We start from the raw sequence: 19,969 nt of genomic DNA, 5'->3' as shown, positions 1-19,969 counted from the left end.
GCTGGGAGGCAAGGTAGGTGGCTGCTTAGGAGACATACTAAGAAAACCAGGGGGCGGGGGGAGTGTGGAGCATCCAGAGTAAGACCAAGAGAAAAGTAAAGCTTATATAGGTGAACTAGTGTGTAGTACAGAGGTGCAAAGCTGACATGGTGGAAGAGGAGAAGAGGATGTACTTCGTTGCTAATGTGAGTGAGGGAGTAAAGGCACACAAATAACAATGGCTGTTGGAGATTGATTCCATGGGAGTTACAAAAACGATTAAAGAAGTATATTTTTTTCTTGGGGTTGGAGGAGAGATACAAGGTGGCATTGGTTCAACTACATTATACAGAGCAGAATGTTTTACAATTGGGCAATCCACTTACTATTGACCTCAGTTTAATGGTGTCCATTCATCCAAGTCAATAGTTGGTTCATGGTTATACTCACATAGAATATTGATCCATAGTTGCAGTGAAATGAAATGAAATGGTCATGTAGTGTTATTGGGCAGGAGATCTAGACTGGTGTCATTTGGCTGCCTCAAGTGGGCCTTTCTTTTTGACACCACTTTGGTAACTTGCACATCGATGAAGTGAAACCATAAGGCCAACACAAGCACCCAGCAGCAGATGTATGGGAAGTGGCAAAGAGATGCTCAATTTCAAAACATGGTAAGAGTTAGTGAAGAACAATGGTTCCGTTGTTCCAATTGTGAATGGTATTGTGTGACAAATGGGACACTCCTTTGCATCTGGGCAGGAAAGGTATGAAGATTAGGGCTTAATAAGTCATTGATAATGTCATTAGACTAGACCAGTAGCTCAGATAAAGGTAAGTCCAAAGACCTCTTCAAAGATAACTCCTGACATTTATCTTATGAAATTTAGGAAAACAGCCATAATTCTAAATGTGGGTGCCCAGATGGTGAATTAAATGTGGATGTGAGACCAGTGTCTTAACCACTGTGTAATCTCACACTATATGCTGGCCACCATATGTGTAAGTGGTTATGGATGTACTTAGGTGTAGGCCACTGTGGATATGTATCTGTACAAGTCGGGGAGGGGAGCAATGGTCTTTGAAGATCTTAGCAAAATATTCAGAGTGGTGGGTGAGGGACTGCTTCTTCAATGGATGTGATGTAAATGGGTGACTGGACCATGTGGAAATGGAGTGTCTGGCATATTGCAGGTACTGGTGATGTTTAGTGGATTCAATACTTAACTCATTCAATAATATTTTTCTACTTCACTATTAATCTTTGTCTCCTTAAATATTTCTCTCACCAGAGTCTCAAACTTCCATCATGTTTAATAGCACCTCAGTAACTTCCAACGTAGGTGCCAACCACTCCTTTTGCACACACCTTTGTATTATACACTCACACAGAATTTCTTAACTCTCTTTTCTCCTGTTATTACCTCTCCCTATCCTGTGTGTGTGTGTTTTTTGTGTATGCACTGTTTGTTCCACTGATCTATGGAGAGAAGAACATTGAGGGTGTACAATGTGTCTAAGAAACAGAAAACAAAACGTCCTGTAAATATGACAACATTCCTTCCTCAGTTCGTAAGTGAAATCAACTTTTTAATCTCTACAAAAACAAAGAGATACATTTCCTTGATAAAAATTATTGTATTATTTCTCAAAATATTCAACTTCAAGATTCATACACCTTTGCTTGTGTTTGAATCAATCCCAGAAAAAAATGTTACATTGATGTTGTTACCTAAAAATCATGGTTTTTAAGATGACGAAAATACATCTCCACATTTTTTTTCATAAGAGAACAAAAGAAGTCCTTGGTTAATAAATCATGTGAATACAGGCAATGAACCACTAATTTGATGTTTTTCTCCGTGAATAACAAACTGTTTTAAGGCCTGTGCTGCAACTGGCATTGGTATGATGAAGAATAATATAATGTTATCAGTTATTTTTCCAAATTGTGTTGATGACTTGTGGAAAGCTAATTGTTGTATTCCACTTGGCATTAACTGTTCTTCATTCCTCTACAGCAACTGTTGTGATAAATCAGTGTAATCATAGAAATAATGGTCATTTCCATGGAAGTGCTTCATCAACAAACAACTCATGCTGGTTTCACTTGATGATGGAACACCTTATTGCTGCTTTGTTTGTGACTCACACAAAAATATTGAAATTTTTATCCTGTTATGATGCTGTCTACTGATTTTGCATTTCCTTGCTAAGATATTTTCAGCATTTTCTTACACATACTGATATGAGACTGTTTTTGAGCTTTGGAGAAACTATGTAGAATCCATTGGTGAGAGATTTTTTTTCCTAGCTAAATTTTCATGGGAAGCGAAATCTACTACAGTCACTGTTTTGTGTAAAGCTGTCGCTACCTCACAGTAAGTCTCACATTAATCCTCTTCAATCTTGTTATGCACACCATCAATGTATTTTGGAACAGCAATTAATTTTGGTGGAGCTTCACTGAATTCATCACTGACTGTAGCTCAACAATGATAAATTTTTGCAAAGCAGTTGTGAAACGGTTTTTTCTGATAATGGCTGATAACCAAAACTTTAATGAAGGGATTTGAACCTTATTTTCAAGTTAGGCCTTTACAAAAATCATAAGAAATTATGCAGTGAAAAATCTTCTCTTGAAATTTCTCTTTTTCATAACTCTGTGCACAAAATTCTGACCTGCAATTGCTTTAACAATCACAGACAATAAATCTTAAAAGCAATAGTTTCGTCTCATCTCAATAGTCCTATCTACGAGTCATTTCTAATATGTTAGAACTTGCCTTCACAGCATTTCTAGTGCATTGGACAGGCTTCTGCCAAACATCCTTCAGTTCACACCACAAATAATGCTTATTCTTTTTGCCCAATAAAATATAACTTGATGAAGCATCAGCCCAGAATATGAAACTGTATAACAATATGGAATGGAAGTAAGCAAAGAATACTAGCTTTACCATTTTTATAACAATTGTATCTGACAACATTCACATTGAAAATAATGATTTGTTCAAGGATTTCAGGAATTATGTGATAACCTCCTCCAAATTAAAGTACTACCAAGTCATAATCCTATGAATTTGCAACTGTGGGCTTCTGCTATCCACAAATCTCTATATTTTATCATATTCTGGTGTGCAGGATCTTGCACATTCTGTACCCCTTGTGACGAATTTTCCCCCAAGGTGCAATGACAATGAACTGTCTATAAAACATATATTAATGGCAATGGAAGTTTCATCAATAAATCTTACAAAAACTACATCAATAGGTGATAATGTTAAACCTGGATTTTCAGTAAACTCTTATCAGTTCATTGATGTTGCTGTGGTCATCAGTCTAAGGACTGTTTTGAGGCAGCTCTTGACAATGGACTTTCCTGTGATAGCCTCTTCATTTCTGCATAAAAACCAACATTCATCTGAGCCTGCCTACTCACAGTTCTTCCCCCCCAGAAATCTCTCCATTCACAAATTTGCTATGGCTTGATGCAACAGAATGTATCACATCAACTGATACTTTCTTTTATTTAAATTGAGCCATAAATTTCTTTTCTCTCCATTTCAGTTCAGTACCTTCACATTAATAATACAAAATACCTATTTAATCTTCAGCATTATCATGTAGTACCTTCAAAAGTTGGTATCTCTTCTTATCTGAATTCCTTATCATCCTAATTTCTATTCCATACAAGACAGCCCACCAGACTCTTCAGATAAAACTTTCTAATATTTACATTATTATTTGTAGTTAACAAATTTATCTTGTTTATAAATTCTTATCTTGCTATTACTGGTCTTCATTTTATATCCTCTCTACTTTGTCCATTATCATTTATTTTGCTGTCAAAATACAAAAAAATCAGCTAATGTATTCAGTGCCTAATATCATAATTTAATTCCCCCAGCATTACTTGATTTAATTCAACTACATTCCATTACCAATGTTTTTATTTTGTTGATGTTAATCTTATGACCTCTCTTCAAGACACTAACCATTTTGTTCAATTGCTCTTCCCAGTCCTTTACATCTCTGACAGAATTAAAGTGTAATTGTCAAATCTAAAATTTTTAATTTCTTTTCCCTTAACTTTAATTCCCTTTCAAAGTTTATACTTAGTTTCCTTCAGCATTTGTTTACTGTGCAGTTACTGGAGATAGATTACAATCTGGTCTCACTCATTTCTCCACTACTGCTTCCATTTGATATCCTTTGAGTCTTATAACTGGAGTCTGGTTTCTGTACATGTTTTAGATAACCTTTCACTCCCTGTATTTTATCCCTGCTATCTTCAGAAATACAAAGAGTGTATTCTTGTCAACATTGACAATGGATTTCTCTATATCTAGAAAAGCTATAAACACATATTCCAACAATCGAAGGTCCAGGTTGAAATAATGATACTTGATTAACACTCACCATATAGTGTAGATGTTGAGATGCAGACAGGTACAACAAAAACAAAGACTAATAAACACACATGTGTGGGCTGTTTTTGCATGAATGTGTGTGTGTGTGTGTGTGTGTCGTCTATTTCAGAAGAAAGTTCATAGGATCAGTATTGCCTTGCTCATTTCTAAATTTTTCTGGAACCCAATCTGATCTTACCTGAGGTTATCATCTACCAGTGCTACCAGCCTTCTGTAAATAATTAATGATAGTATTTTGCAACCATAACTCATGAAACTGATGATTTACTAATATTGACACTGTAAGCACCTGTCTTTATTTGAGTAGGAATTATTACAGTATTTTTGAAGTCTGAGGATCTTTTGCCTCTCTCATATTACTTGAATACATGGGACGATAATTTTTTCTTTGCTGGATCTCTCAAAAACCTCTATAACTCTAAAATAATGTTGTCTCCTCCAGGTTCTTTGTTTCAGGTTAGGTATTCATATGCTTAGTCAAATTCTTCTTGCAGTAGCCTATCCTCCATCTCATCCTCAGCTACTTTCCCTGTCTTAGCCACAGTATTGTTTTCAAATCCATTTTCCTTGTGTTGACTATCTATATGTTCCTTACAGCTTTCAGTCTTTTCTTCTTGCTCTGTACTAGCCTGCCTACTAAGCACCTGATATTTGCACAGATGCTTCTCTTCTCTTTTCAGTGTAGTTCTACATGTTCTTATTACATCAGAGCTGTTAACTCTGAACAACTTGAGTTCTGGTTGACATACTTTTCTCTTGATTTTTAAATAATTATATATCACAAAGCCATGCTTTTTTCTAAATTAAATATTGTAGCACCATTCTATCAAATTGTGTGTTGTGGGTATATTCTATCCACATTTCTGTCAGATTTAACCTCACAACAAGAATTCTATCACTAACATGATACGCAGTATAACACTTGTGAGATTTATGAAGTAAATAAAGTTTACTTACAGTAAACTGTTTAATTTATTAACACATCAATTGTTCCTGTATATCTCTCTTATGAAGAAAGTAACTTGTTCATTTTTTATCCTCACACACTTTTCCCCTGTGTTGTGTGCAATACATATTCAAATTTTCTCTCAATGAATATATAGCTTCATACTAAGCAAATCTGAGTTTTACATGGCAGATATTTATCACATTGAGATCACTAAGCACATTATGTATATAAATGACTGTTTACTATTTTGTCATTGAGAAAACCAGGTCCTGCTTCACTGGCATGTCAGTCTACATGCTAATATGGGATTCGCATTCAAGTAACTTGGTTACAATTTCTTACAGCTGAAACAGTGGTGTTGATCATCTGCTTTTCCAGCACCTTCAACCTTACACTCAGTCATGAATAGATTAAAAATGAATGTATATAATGTGCCTAAAGTTAGAAACATGAGAAATTCAATTGTTTTAAATTAGTACTTAAATCTATGTAGCAACTATTACTAACTAGTACACAATAATAATGAAAACTACACACCCCTGTTTGTATTTCAGGTCAAAATGTAATAGTACTCACCTTTGGAACAAAATGCATCAAATGGACTTATACATATCCTTGTCCCTGGTGGTAAATGGCCAAACTGGTGTTTCCTGTGTAAGCAGGTTGATAACCTGCTTGACAGGACAGACACAAGGTTGCCCCCTACACCATTGATAACAGGTTGGAAAACAGCAATTGTTGGGTATTTTGACATTAGAACATCCAGGAACAGACCACCAATACTGAAAAACGAAAATGTTGATTAATTGTACTGTGAGAAATGTTTCTCACTGGTAACTACATAACTGGACAATTTTTTTCCATAACTAAGATTTACTGCAATGCTGAAAAAGTTCAGAAAATTTACATTACATATTGTGTATAACTCTCATTATATATAATGATCTTTAAATGAAATTATTGATTTATTTTGACTATAAAGAAGAATACTGTGCTGTACAGAACCCCCTGCAGTTTTTCTAGTCCAGTGTAGTATGCTGGAGAGCTATGAAATAGCTGATACAAAGCAACCAGTTGGCATCCACTCCTATGACCTTGAATATTCTAAAAAGTTAAAAGTCACTATCACAAATTAGACTGAGTAATTAGGTTTCATGAGTCACCAACTGAAAGTTATTAGGCAAAAACTCCTCAGTTCAATAATATCACTATGTGAGCTCAGAGTGTTGAACAGAATATCATCCATGGAAAAGTTGTTGATTGTAACCATTATTGTAATGCCCTCTAGAATACAATGCCTCGACTTTCCAAAAACATATCATTAAAATTTTATAATTTTATCTGCACTGATGGTATACTGAAATTTCTTTGGTGCAATGAGCCAGTATAGTTTCATTGTACCAGTTGACATTTCATTTTAGAACTGAGTGAAAGGCACCCACTCTTTATTAACTATGCCTGCTAAAAAGCACAAACCTTCATTCATGCTGCCACTGTTTGTAAATGATTTCTACACAGGCTTTGCTGTTATAAGTTGCCATTCTTGATGTGCAGCACAAAGATATGTTATCTGTTTTCAGATCCTTACCCATGGTGATATACATGGGAGTCATGGAGGCATCCAAAATTATTTGCTTCATTTAATTTTGTACCCCAAAATGTGACTGCAGTTGTTACAGCTTGTTGTCAAACCAACCTCCATCTACATATAGATAATTACTCTGTAATTCACAGCCAGTAGGTTCATAGAACCACTTTCAGGCTATTTCTCATTCTTTCCACTCTCAAATAGCACATAGGAAAAATGTATACCTAAATCTCTCCATGTGAGCTCTGATTTCTAATATTTTATTATGATGGTCATGTAGTTGGGAGTCAACAAAATGCTTTGTCATTCATTACATAGTTGCTGAATAAAATTTCATGAAAAGATTTCACTTATTGTACGCCTGACACTATCTCTATTATTTTGCAATAATACAAAATAGCTGTTCTCCTTTGAATTTCTTTTACATCCACCAAGATCCCATACTGTGCATCAATACTTCAAATGTGGATGGACAAGTGTGGTTAGGAAGTGTCTTTAGTAGAGTTGTTACATTTTTTCTTATGGCAATAATGCAAAGTCTTTAGTTCAACTCCTTACATTTCTACATAATGATTCTAATTTAATTGTAATCCCAAGACATATAGTTTAATCTGCAGTATTTAAATTTGAGTTATTTTTCATATAATTTAAATTTAATGGAATTTTTATAGTACTCATCTGCAGAATGTCACACTTTTTTATTGTTTAGTCTTAATTACCACTTCTTGTTCCATGTATGCCTCTTGTGTAAATCATTTAGCAATTAATTTTGATGTAATGGCTGCTTGACAGCATCATCTGCAAACAATCTAAGATTACTACACAGATTGTCTCCTAAATCATTTATATGGATTAAGAATGCAGAGGGCATACAGCACATCTCTGGGGAACCCCAGATATTACATCAGTTTCATTAGATGATTTGCCATCAGTTACTTCAAACTGTGGTCTTCCTGACAGCTAGTGAGAAATCTAGTTATATATTCCATATGATAGAAATTTAAGTAGAAGTCATTTGTGAAGAGCACTGCCAAAATCCTTGTGGAAATCTTGAAGTATAGAATCAACTTGCAATCTCCTGTTGATATTACTCATCACTTTGTCTTAGTAAAGCATCAGTCAAATATTGGTGTCACCTGCACAACTTTCCACTTATCAGGAATCAATCTTTCATCTAGCAAGTAGTTGTATATGACTGCTACAAATGGAGTTATTTAATCAGCATACTTGAAATGGATCCTAATTTGTAAAAAACGGGACCAGGCATTTATTAAATGACTAAAGTTGTTTTGAAACTTCCTGGCAGATTAAAACTGTGTGCCCAACCGAGACTTGAACTCAGGACCTTTGCCTTTCGCGGGCAAGTGCTCTACCAACTGAGCTACCGAAGCACGACTCTCGCGCGGTACTCACAGCTTTACTTCTGCCAGTATCTCGTCTCCTACCTTCCAAACTTCTCATTCTCATTCTAAAGTTGTTTTGCTTTACTGAGGATACCTACCTCCAAATTACTCATATTGACAGCTGATTTTGATTAACATTATAGAATATTTATCATCTTAGCTGAAGGAATTTCAGAAAGCCATGTTTAGTAACTCCACTTTAGTGAAGCCTTCATTGGTAGCATTACAATTGTCATCACATAGTGTAGACTGATTTTGTCTTGCTGCTGTTTTAAGTCTATTTGTATATTCTGCCAAGTTTTGAGATAGCTTTTTGCTGTGGTAACTATTAAAGCTTCTCACACTGAAGTCTAGACTATATTTTTAGCACCAGGAAACAATTTCCAATCTTGAAAATTTTTCATTCTTTTAATCCAGCAGATACTTTTCTTTGTTTCTAAAACTGCGTTTCAACCTATTTTGTGCACCACAGGGGCTATGTTCTTTCTATCTCTTATTTTTTTTAAAAAAAAAGTCATGTGACTAGGGCCTCCCGTCGGGTAGACCATTCGCTGGGTGCAAGTCTTTCAATTTGATGCCACTTCGGCAACTTGCGCATTGATGGGGATGAAATGATGATGATTAGAACAACACAACACCCAGTCCCTGAAAGGAGAAAATCTCCGACCCAGCCGGGAATCGAACCTGGGCCCGTAGGATTGACATTCTAGCGCACTGACCACTCAGCTACCGGGGGCAGACTATCTTCGTAACAATTCTCAACTACTGTCAAAACTATTTCTCTGAATTTAAACAGCATTTGGTCAATGCTTATGTAGTTAGTATGAAAGGACCGGAGGCTACCTTTTAGAAAGGTTCCAAATTAATTTTTATCTGCTTCCTTGAACACATATATTTTATGTTAATCTTTTATTTAGATGCTTTGGTATTCAGAATCACTACAATGACCTTATGACCACTATTTTCTGTATCCGTCATGATATTTCCTGTTTGCTCATGACTGTTTGTTACTGAGAGGTCAAGTGCAATATTGTAACCATTTACACTTTTTGACATATGTAACACTACCTCCTAATGTATCACTCAGCTTCTAATATATTTTAATCTGTGTTAAGCCATTAATAAATCAATCAATTAAATCTTTATTATCAACATAACCTGTATCATACAATAAAAGATTTTGGCATAATTAACTTGTCAATTCCAACATTATATATGGATGGATAAAATTAATCTAAGGTTATAATACATATACTGTTACTTTTTCTGACATACAGTATTTATTCCCAAGTCTTGTTCAGTATTTGTTTCATATGGACTGCACTTCCCCATCCAGATTACATTTATAAATCTCGTGCCCATATAATACAGAGATTTTTGATATAGTTTGAGTCAGTGGCTAGGAAGAATTTATGAACTTCTTCTGAGTATGCCTCAGTTAATTTGAAGAATGATATCATTCTACCAGGCCATATTTTAGAATTATACTTTATGAAGCACTAATAATTTTGAGTGTGGCTCATTCTTAAGTGCATCTACAACAGACGTATACATAATCCACATCAAACAGAAATAGTGTGCCGTGAATACTTGTGGATAGAACAGTCATCAAAGTGCATGAGCTCACATTGTGTAGCCACAAATCACACCTGTATACAGCTTTTTACAGTATTACCTATTTTTACCTCTTGCCGTAACATTGGTGGCCTTTATATGTGATCTGAAAGTTTTGAGTAGATTAATTTTCTCAGGCCCTCAGAAAATTATACTACAACTAATGAATGAAACAAAATATACTAAATATATGTTTTCTACAGTTATATCTGTGAGATTATATAAGCTATTCATGATATAAATGAGACTATTCAGTCAAATCAGTGTGCTGTCAACATGAATACTACGCAACATATTTTAACTTACCAGAACACCAAGGTATTTGACAATGTTTATGATGTCCCATTGTCTGTCCATGTAGTGTGTTCACTATTAACTGAAGAAAAGTGTGTTATTTTTCCTCAATGAAATTCATCCACATTCAGTTTGAAAAAGTTTCAGAATCTAGCAATGGCCACAAAAACAGTTTGCATTGTCTCAGCATTGATATGCTATATACAGCAAGTATACAGAAATAGAGTATATGTTTCTTACCCCAAACTGAAAAAAGTATTTTGGTGTTGGGAAACATAAATAAACCATTTTCTTTGAAATGGGTTGCCCCACATCCAGCTTCTTGGCCTTTCCTCTTCTTTGAAGGCAGTTCTGGCCACTATGTTGAAATGTGTCAGGACACTATTCAATGTGAGCCAAATACATCATCTGACATCAAGTACTATGTTTTCACATAATTTGTGCTGTCATTTTGGAATATTGCTGATACGATGACACTAAATGTTTCATAAATATGTAGTTGTTGTTTATTGTAACAACTTCATATTTAAGACTGCACACAATGTTTGAAACATTAGGTTTTACAAGATCTCCCACAGACAATAAATTCTCACTAATATAACCAGAAACAGAATGACAGTTTTAATCTGTATCAGAGTGTACATTTTAATAAAACTGCATACATTTCGAGATTAGTCATTATCCTCTGCTTACTAGGCTCTTACCAATTTAGCCACTGAAGCAAGTGTCAAACTTTAACTTGACACAACAGTCTGAGTGCTTTTCAGTCATACTCTTCCAACAATATGAGATTATACCTTGCACAATTTACTGGACTAGCACCTCTGGAAGAAGAAATATACTGAAGATTCATTTTGCCAGCATGTACAGTTTGTTTCCAGTGTGAGTTTTTCAATCTTTTGTAGAACTGTCCCATAATGAAATCTCCTGAGAGATTAAAATCACATGAAAGTGTCATTGAGCGTATACCCTGCTACAGAGTGAAAGTTTCATTATAGACACAACATAAAAGAAATGCCAAAGAATGGCTCAGACAGAGCCTTCTGAAAGTATTTATTCAACAATGTAGGCCTACGTAGCATAGCTCCTGTAGTGTTTGCGAAGGTAGAAAAGTAAATTTCTCTTATTGAAGCTTTAATTTGAACTGAGAAACATGCTTCAATACATTATATGTTAAGACCACTACCTGCAAAAGACAATTGTTTTAACTAGAGCTCCATTGAGACCCATAGCTCCATCAGGAAGGTTTCGGAATCAAGCATAACAGCACATAACCACATGTGAAAATATAGGCATTATTATCCAAATGCAATGTTTGTATTGGCCTTAATTGGAGATCTAAAGCAATCAGGATACCTGATCACGATATGAAATATGTGGGAATGAAGCAACATGACATGTCAGACTATGTTCAAATCTGTTCTAGAACTAAACTACATTTCACAAATATACTGCTGAATGACTGTACACAGGTAACAAGACAAAACTTCCTCAAAGAGCAATATCAGCACTAGGCACAAATACCTTAGAAACTTAGTGTGTGCACATAATACCAGAATAACGTTTTCACTTATATTGTGTTAAGCTTCACAGAAAGGAAAGAGTAACACAAACTCGTACTGCAACTAAAGAATTATATAACAATCAATATTGTTTACATATTCTCAGACAACAGTAGGCAGATTGAGGAACACACCTCAAGTAAGTTAAAAAAGGTATTGTCATGTAGAAACCAAAATCTGGTACTAGTTATGGGAGCAATGTCATCAACCAAACATTAACACTCCATACTGAAAGAACATTTATTTACCACACATATGAAAGGAGAGATAGAGCTGAAGAGCCTGCCTCAGTAGAGACTGTTCTTATTAGTACACACACAGAGTGTTTTATGGAAACACAAAATTCAATAAATAAGTACATTCTCTCTACACAACAGCACAATCTGTAAAAATCCTAATAGAACTTCTGACAGTCCTGTAATACTCCCTTGGGATATGGCCAAAGTTACTTTTACATCTGAAGATTTTTCTCCATTAACAATGACATGCTGCATTCTATTTGCTAAGAACTCTGCAGTCCAATCACACAGCTAGTCTAATATCCCATACACTCATATTTTGTTCTTAGGTGGCAGTGTGGAATTGTGTTATGAAAGTGTTCTTTTCACAGTCATACTTACTAATTTTGGTCTGCCAGTATTCAGCCTGCATATCCATGTGGAAGCTACTTCACTCCCACTGGACAGTCCCAAGTGCCATCAGTTCATGTCAGTGGGTGTACATAACTAATTTTGATTTGGCTTAGCCACTCTAAATCAATGCAGAATATGGCTGCCTTCTGGTGAAGCAACAAATCTGAAGGGGCATGCTCTGTCACTGATTGTTGTTCTCACAACATTGGCTCCTGTCAGTTGGACATATTGTCCACTTGAAACCCTCAGAATAGTTGCCTATGAATTCTGGAACATAATATTCTTCATCTGGTGATGCACACTCAATATTACAGAAAATGATGCCTCTGGATCAACTAGGTGGCTGGACTGGTTGGTCCTTAATGATGTGACAATATTGGAAATGTCAGTATGGATATATAATAAAGCATAGGAAGTATGCAAAAGTGATGATGATGATATTTGGTTTGTGGGTCACTTAACTGCACAGTTATCAGCATGTCTCCAGTCCCCTGGTAGAGAAAATCACCAACCCGACTGGTAATCAGACCTGGGGCGCTGTGTTCCAAAGTGATGATAATGGATGGAGAAAGGTAGGTGAAATTACAACAAAAGTGTTCTGATTGTGTGACAAAAGTGTCAGTTTCACATTAAATCAACCACACTGTGCAATGTGCATTACCACATAAGTTTGGCATTCACCAGTTGTGGCACTGTTAGTGAGATAAGCCCACCCACCATAGCAAGGTCATACCATATGATATGGGAAAAATCAGTGTTTAATGGCCAAATACTGCATGAAAAGTAACAATAAAATCAGTTTTTAACTGTCATGAGACTGGCACAAGATGTGTTCAATATACTGTCCACCATTTCCTGCCACAAGGTGAAATCAAGAAACAGCATGTTCCACAATGTGCAGGAATGTCTTAAAGGTCCCATTTAGATTGTGTTGGGCAATACACATCTTTAATTCAGATACATTTGTAATTTGAGCACCAAACACAGCATGTTCTGATAATCCCAGAGCAAGAAGTCACGCAGATTAAGATCAGTTGATCTGGATGGCCAAGCTGTAGGGAAGTGACAGCTGATGATTCTAGCATTTCCAGAATGCTCTGCATCAACTTCTTCACTGTCTGTGCAATGTGTGGAGGTGTGCCATCTTGCATAAAAGTGATCCTACCCACACATCCATGCAGCTGAATAGTTGAGATGACACTGGTGCTCAAAAGACTCTCACAGTGTTTACCAGTAATGGTACACGTAACTGGAGTCACATGACCCATCTACTGGGGAGGAGAGGGGGGAGGGGGGAGGATGAATGATGCAGTTAAACTAAACCACACAGTTACCTTTGCAGAACATAGTTTTACCTGTTGATGTGCGAGTGGCTTTTCCATCACTGATACTCTGCAGTTCTGTATATTGACATGTCGTAGGAGATGGAAATGGGCTTCATCTGTCCACAGAATGTTCCCATGAACATTCATTGCCCACTTCCCTGTGAGCTAGAAATCTAGAGCAAATCATTGTCTCACAGACAACAGCATGAAGCAACTCCTGAACATGGGTAATTTTGTATGGATAGCAATGCAGGATGCTTCATAGAATCTTATGCACCATGCTCACAGGCATGGCCAAGCTTTGGGCAATGACCCTATCCACTGCATGTTTACACACCATTGCTCAACCAATGCTGTGGGCATCTCTTTTACTGAAGTCAGATCGTTTTCCTCTCTCTGGCATGCTGCACTTCAAAAGCACTTGTCTTTTTGAATTTATGAATCATTTTCTCTAGAACCTTCTCAGACATTGGACTAATGCCTTTTTCTGTACTCTTGAGTGTTCAGAACTTCTGCAGAGGTAATGGTGCACAGTCGCTGTTTTTGTAAAAGAGCTTCATCAGCAGCACTTGATTCTGCATTGAGACACTTGTGCTGAGCATCTCAGACACAAACTGAGGAATAGCTGTGTACCTTGTTTTCTTTTTTGCATATTATGCCACTTACAGTGTCATCTGATGGTAAAATTTTAGTTAATTTTTTTGTTTCCATCATGTTTTCACTTCCTTGATAACATACAATTCAATTTTGATGTATTTTAAGCAGCAGTTCATTTTTACAGCATTTTGAAATTGGAACTTTGATTCTGATCATGCTGTATATGATGAAGTACTATCTGAAAAATATACTATCAGAGCTTGATATCATTTCAAAGTGGTGCAAAGGTCAGTAACTTTACCTGAATATAAAATTGCCCACTTCAAAAACCGCAGAATATTGCTATCATATTATTAGATCATCAGTAAGCAAGTAATGGTATTAATTGAAACAGGTCTTGAAGGCCCAAAGGTACTGACTGGCCGCCATGTCATCTTCAGCCCTTATGCATCACCAGATGCAGATATGGAGGGACATATGGTCAGCACACTGCTCTTCCATCTATTGTCAGTTTTCTTGAGTGGTATTGCTACTTTTCAGTCAAGTATCTCCTCAATTGGCCTCACAAGGCTTGAGTGCACCCCGCTTCCCAACAACACTGAGCAGACTCTGAGGTGACCCATCCAAGAGCTAGCCAAGCCCAACAGTGCTTAACTTCAGTGAGCTGATGGGAACTGGTGTTATTACTGCGCAAAGCTTTTGGCTAATCGTGTTGGTCAACTCATAGAAATTCTTGGGTTCAATAATTTCCTTCATGCCATATGCTAATGGAACAGGAAGAAATCCTAACAATTTGTACCCCTGCAATCATTCCAACTGTAAAACCTACCATATGCATCCACCCAACCCACTACCTAATATTCCATCTTTTTATAAGAAAATTACTACCACTAAACTGACAAAGCATATGTATGCATACAGAAGAACTGCCATTCGAGGGACACCTAGTACTCAGTTTTTGAGCACACTCTACTCTCCTACTGTAAAACCTACCATATGCATACACCCAACCCACTACCTAATATTCCATCTTTTTATAAGAAAATTACTACCACTAAACTGACGAAGCATATGTATGCATACAGAAGAACTGCCATTCGAGGGACACCTATTACTCAGTTTTTGACCACACTCTACAGCATGACTCAGAGGTCTCGAAGCTTGCTGTAAAAGTCTCCCTGAACTCCACAGATGAAAACTTAAATTAAACATACCACTGCAGCCCACTACTGTCATAAACCTAAGTAAACAAAAGTAATGCCTCTATAAGGCAGGAACATTCATTTTCTGAAACCTACGAATAGCTATTTTTTTTCTAATTCGATATGTTTCTATTGGCGTCAGTGTAGGAAAAACAGATTGCTACATACCATAAAGAAGACATGTTAAGTTGCAGACAGGCACAATTAAAAGACATTTGTATGAAGCTTTTGGACACAGCCTTCATCAGCAAAAGAAAAACACACACCATTCATACACTGAGGCAAGCTAATGAGCCTCATGCACACAATACTGCCAACTCCCAGACTAGACTGCATTCCAGCTGGGGCTGCTGGAATTGGTCATCATGAATGCATGAGGTGTGCTTGCTTGTGAGTATGAATGATGTGTGTTTGTCTCTTGCAGGTGAAGGCTGTGGCTGAAAGTTTTTTGTAAGTTTTTTAATTGTGCCTGTCTGCAACTTAACATGTCTTCTTTATGGTGAGTAGCAATCCATTTCCTCATACATTGTTGATACTTCTACCTGGAATTTACATTGTTTGTTTCTATTGGCAAGTACTTAGAACTTGATCTCCTGAAGGTAAGTGTGAATCAGCCACCATGTATCCCTGTAATTTTACAGTCTTTTTCACATTTTTGTTAACATTACAGTGGTCAATAGCTTGATTTCAAGAAGTGGAGCTATAAGTTGAATTAATATGAGTTCTGTCATTGATAGATATATTACAAAAAGTTATTTAAAAATGTACACAATTAACAAGGAGACATAAAGAAAATTCTCTTGTAAACAAACAAAAATGAGAGGAGGACACAGAAAATCATCATCACAATGTTTAAAATGTTGTGTTGCATCATTTATTTTTCATCTCTTGGTATGGTAAAGGTACCCCATAAATGAATCATTATTGTCAGCCCTTTAATGATTATCTATTGAGAGATATTTCTTGAAAACTAATTCAGATACTCAGATTAAATCATCTATTATTTCTGTTCAAAAATAAAATTGAACTAGATTGAAACTAGTAAACATACAGCCCTCTGTCAGCTGAAATGTAGTAGTAGTAACACATATTATTAAACTGTTTCAGCCACATTTTTTCTTATCTTTCAACATGTACTGTCTTTTTGAGTAGATATTTGTTCAATGTGGTATTCAGTTCCTTGTTTAATGTTTACAATTGCATTTCTTGGAAATGAAACTGTTTTTCTATATATGTATCAATGTAATATAGATTAACAGTATAACTCCAAGCTACACTACCTAACATGATGTCTGTATGGAATATTGCTTCTCAGGATGAAATTTATTACATTCAGTATACATTTTTTGTAGTGGATGGTCCCATGCCAAATGCACTCTTGATATTTTGTTGATGTCTCTAGCATGCCATTGTTGAATTATTTACTACAGATGGCCATCTCATCCTTCAAAATTGCCCATAAGTTTCTTACTGCTATGTTTTACACTGCAGCTACAGAGTTCAGTGAGGCATGAGCAGGCTACTAGCATCTGGTGCTGTGAGTTTCCATGGTGCTCATTAGACCCATTGTCATTCAACTGCCATTTGTCACAGTGCTATGACAATGAAGGAAGTCATTCTACATTAGCAGATGGCATATTATATTCTGCTGAACAGATCTGGAATAAGCCACAATAATTCTACCTGGTTTTATTTCAAGGCACTAATTGTTTTATTTGATTAGGAATGTGCATCATTTCATGCCAGAACAATACCTTAGTAAGTATTATCAGATATTCCTGAAGTTTTCCTTGCTCACTCTTACAACAGTTCAAAATAAGTGTGCTTAAGTTTATTTTCATATCTCTTTTAGTTTATAAACTGTGACATACTAAAATTACAAAAACTATTACCTTCATCTTATTTAATTTAAGTTATCTCAATCTCAGTTAAAAAAAAAGAAGTTAACAGCTCAATTACAGACAAAGGTTTTGGCATATCATCAGAGTTGCAATTTAAAAAAGTTTGAAAAGGTTAAAATGGGAACTGTAACATAAAATGAATTATTAAACAGATTCAGAAACATGTTCTTTTGACTACATTTAAAAATTTTAATAATATAACTTATTTACCAAAGGAACTGTCCACTAATCTTGAGATTGGGACCATTATGGGAATAATCATTATAATATTATTGTCCCCTTTACATTCATTTTGCATTTACTGTTCCCCCTAGCTTCAAAAATTTTGCCACAGTATTTTAATGAGGTAAGAGAAGGAGGTAGGAACCGAATTTGAGAAAACAAACGTTTATTAACGCTGTTTTTAATTTCAGATACTGACTGAAAAGGGTACTTATGGTCCTGTGGGTTGCATTCAGTGCTGAAGAGAGTGATGGGAAGTGTTTCTTGTATATCAGTTCTTACAGAATATACGGGGTGTTTCAAAAATGACCGGTATATTTGAAACGGCAATAAAAACTAAACGAGCAGCGATAGAAATACACCGTTTGTTGCAATATGCTTGGGACAACAGTACATTTTCAGGCAGACATACTTTCGAAATTACAGTAGTTACAATTTTCAACAACAGATGGCGCTGCAGTCTGGGAAACTCTATAGTACGATATTTTCCACATATCCACCATGTGTAGCAATAATATGGCGTAGTCTCTGAATGAAATTACCCGAAACCTTTGACAACGTGTCTGGCGGAATGGCTTCACATGCAGATGAGATGTACTGCTTCAGCTGTTCAATTGTTTCAGGACTCTGGCGGTAAACCTGGTCTTTCAAGTGTCCCCACAGAAAGAAGTCACAGGGGTTCATGTCTGACGAATAGGGAGGCCAATCCACGCCGCCTCCTGTATGTTTCGGATAGTCCAAAGCAATCACACGATCATCGAAATATTCATTCAGGAAATTAAAGACGTCGGCCGTGCGATGTGGCCGGGCACCATCTTGCATAAACCACGAGGTGTTCACAGTGTCGTCTAAGGCAGTTTGTACTGCCACAAATTCACGAAGAATGTCCAGATAGCGTGATGCAGTAATCGTTTCGGATCTGAAAAATGGGCCAATGATTTCTTTGGAAGACATGGCGGCCCAGACCAGTACTTTTTGAGGACGCAGGGACGATGGGACTGCAACATGGGGCTTTTCGGTTCCCCATATGCGCCAGTTCTGTTTATTGACGAAGCCGTCCAGGTAAAAATAAGCTTCGTCAGTAAACCAAATGCTGCCCACATGCATATCGCCGTCATCAATCCTGTGCACTATATCGTTAGCGAATGTCTCTCGTGCAGCAATGGTAGCGGCGCTGAGGGGTTGCCGCGTTTGAATTTTGTATGGATAGAGGTGTAAACTCCGGCGCATGACACGATACGTGGACGTTGGCATCATTTGGACTGCAGCTGCAACATGGCGAACGGAAACCCAAGGCCGCTGTTGGATCACCTGCTGCACTAGCTGCGCGTTGCCCTCTGTGGTTGCCGTACGTGGTCGCCCTACCTTTCCAGCACGTTCATCTGTCACGTTCCCAGTCCGTTGAAATTTTTCAAACAGATCCTTTATTGTATCGCTTTTCGGTCCTTTGGTTACATTAAACCTCCGTTGAAAACTTCATCTTGTTGCAACAACACTGTGGTCTAGGCGGTGGAATTCCAACACCAGAAAAATCCTCTGTTCTAAGGAGTAAACCATGTTGTCTACAGCAGACTTGCACGTTGTGAACAGCACACGCTTACAGCAGAAAGACGACGTACAGAATGGCACACCCACAGACTGCGTTGTCTTCTATATCTTTCACATCACTTGCAGCGCCACCTGTTGTTGAAAATTGTAACTACTGTACTTTTGAAAGTTTGTCCGCCTGAAAATGTACTGTTGTCCCAAGCATATTGTAACAAACGGTGTATTTATATCGCTGCTCGTTTAGTTTTTATTGCCGTTTCAAATATACCAGTCATTTTTGAAACACCCTGTAGTTACTTTCACTCAACAGACATGAAATAACTTTTTAAACTGTGAATGATTATACCAGGCCAACATTAGGTTGTAGGCACATGATAACAAACAAAAAGTATGTCTATTTTCTTGTATTATGATGTTTATAAACAAGAAGGTTAGAATATGCAAAGATGAAAATATTATGATGATAAAATAATTTATTCATTAATAGTGTATGTATGATATATGCAGTTTTTATTGTATATAATTCATTATCAGACTTCATCAACTTTTCTCTACAAGTGCCCTTGAGTCACCTGAGTGATGAGCACTTGTGCCCAGCCATGAGTTCATCGCTATCCCAATCCCAAGGAATTGCCAATGTCATGAGTAAAATGCGATCTCGGTACACTTGCTGACTGCCTCTACTATTTATTTTGGTCAAATATCATGCTCAAAACACAC

General features: G+C 36.6%; 1 protein-coding gene across 1 annotated transcript in view; it reads right to left on the bottom strand.

The window, feature by feature from the left end:
- LOC126248451 (solute carrier family 41 member 1-like) overlaps window positions 1-19,969 on the bottom strand; it is a 330,662-nt gene that overhangs the window by 14,192 nt on the left and 296,501 nt on the right. Inside the window, exon 7 of the mRNA XM_049949442.1 lies at window positions 5,938-6,143. Coding sequence (XP_049805399.1) covers window positions 5,938-6,143 — 206 coding nt within the window. The remainder of the gene's footprint in view (window positions 1-5,937; window positions 6,144-19,969) is intronic.

This window comes from Schistocerca nitens, chromosome 3, assembly GCF_023898315.1.
Source record: "Schistocerca nitens isolate TAMUIC-IGC-003100 chromosome 3, iqSchNite1.1, whole genome shotgun sequence".
In the NCBI taxonomy this organism is placed as follows: Eukaryota; Metazoa; Arthropoda; class Insecta; order Orthoptera; family Acrididae; genus Schistocerca; species Schistocerca nitens.
This window is presented reverse-complemented; position numbering and strand designations above follow the sequence as displayed.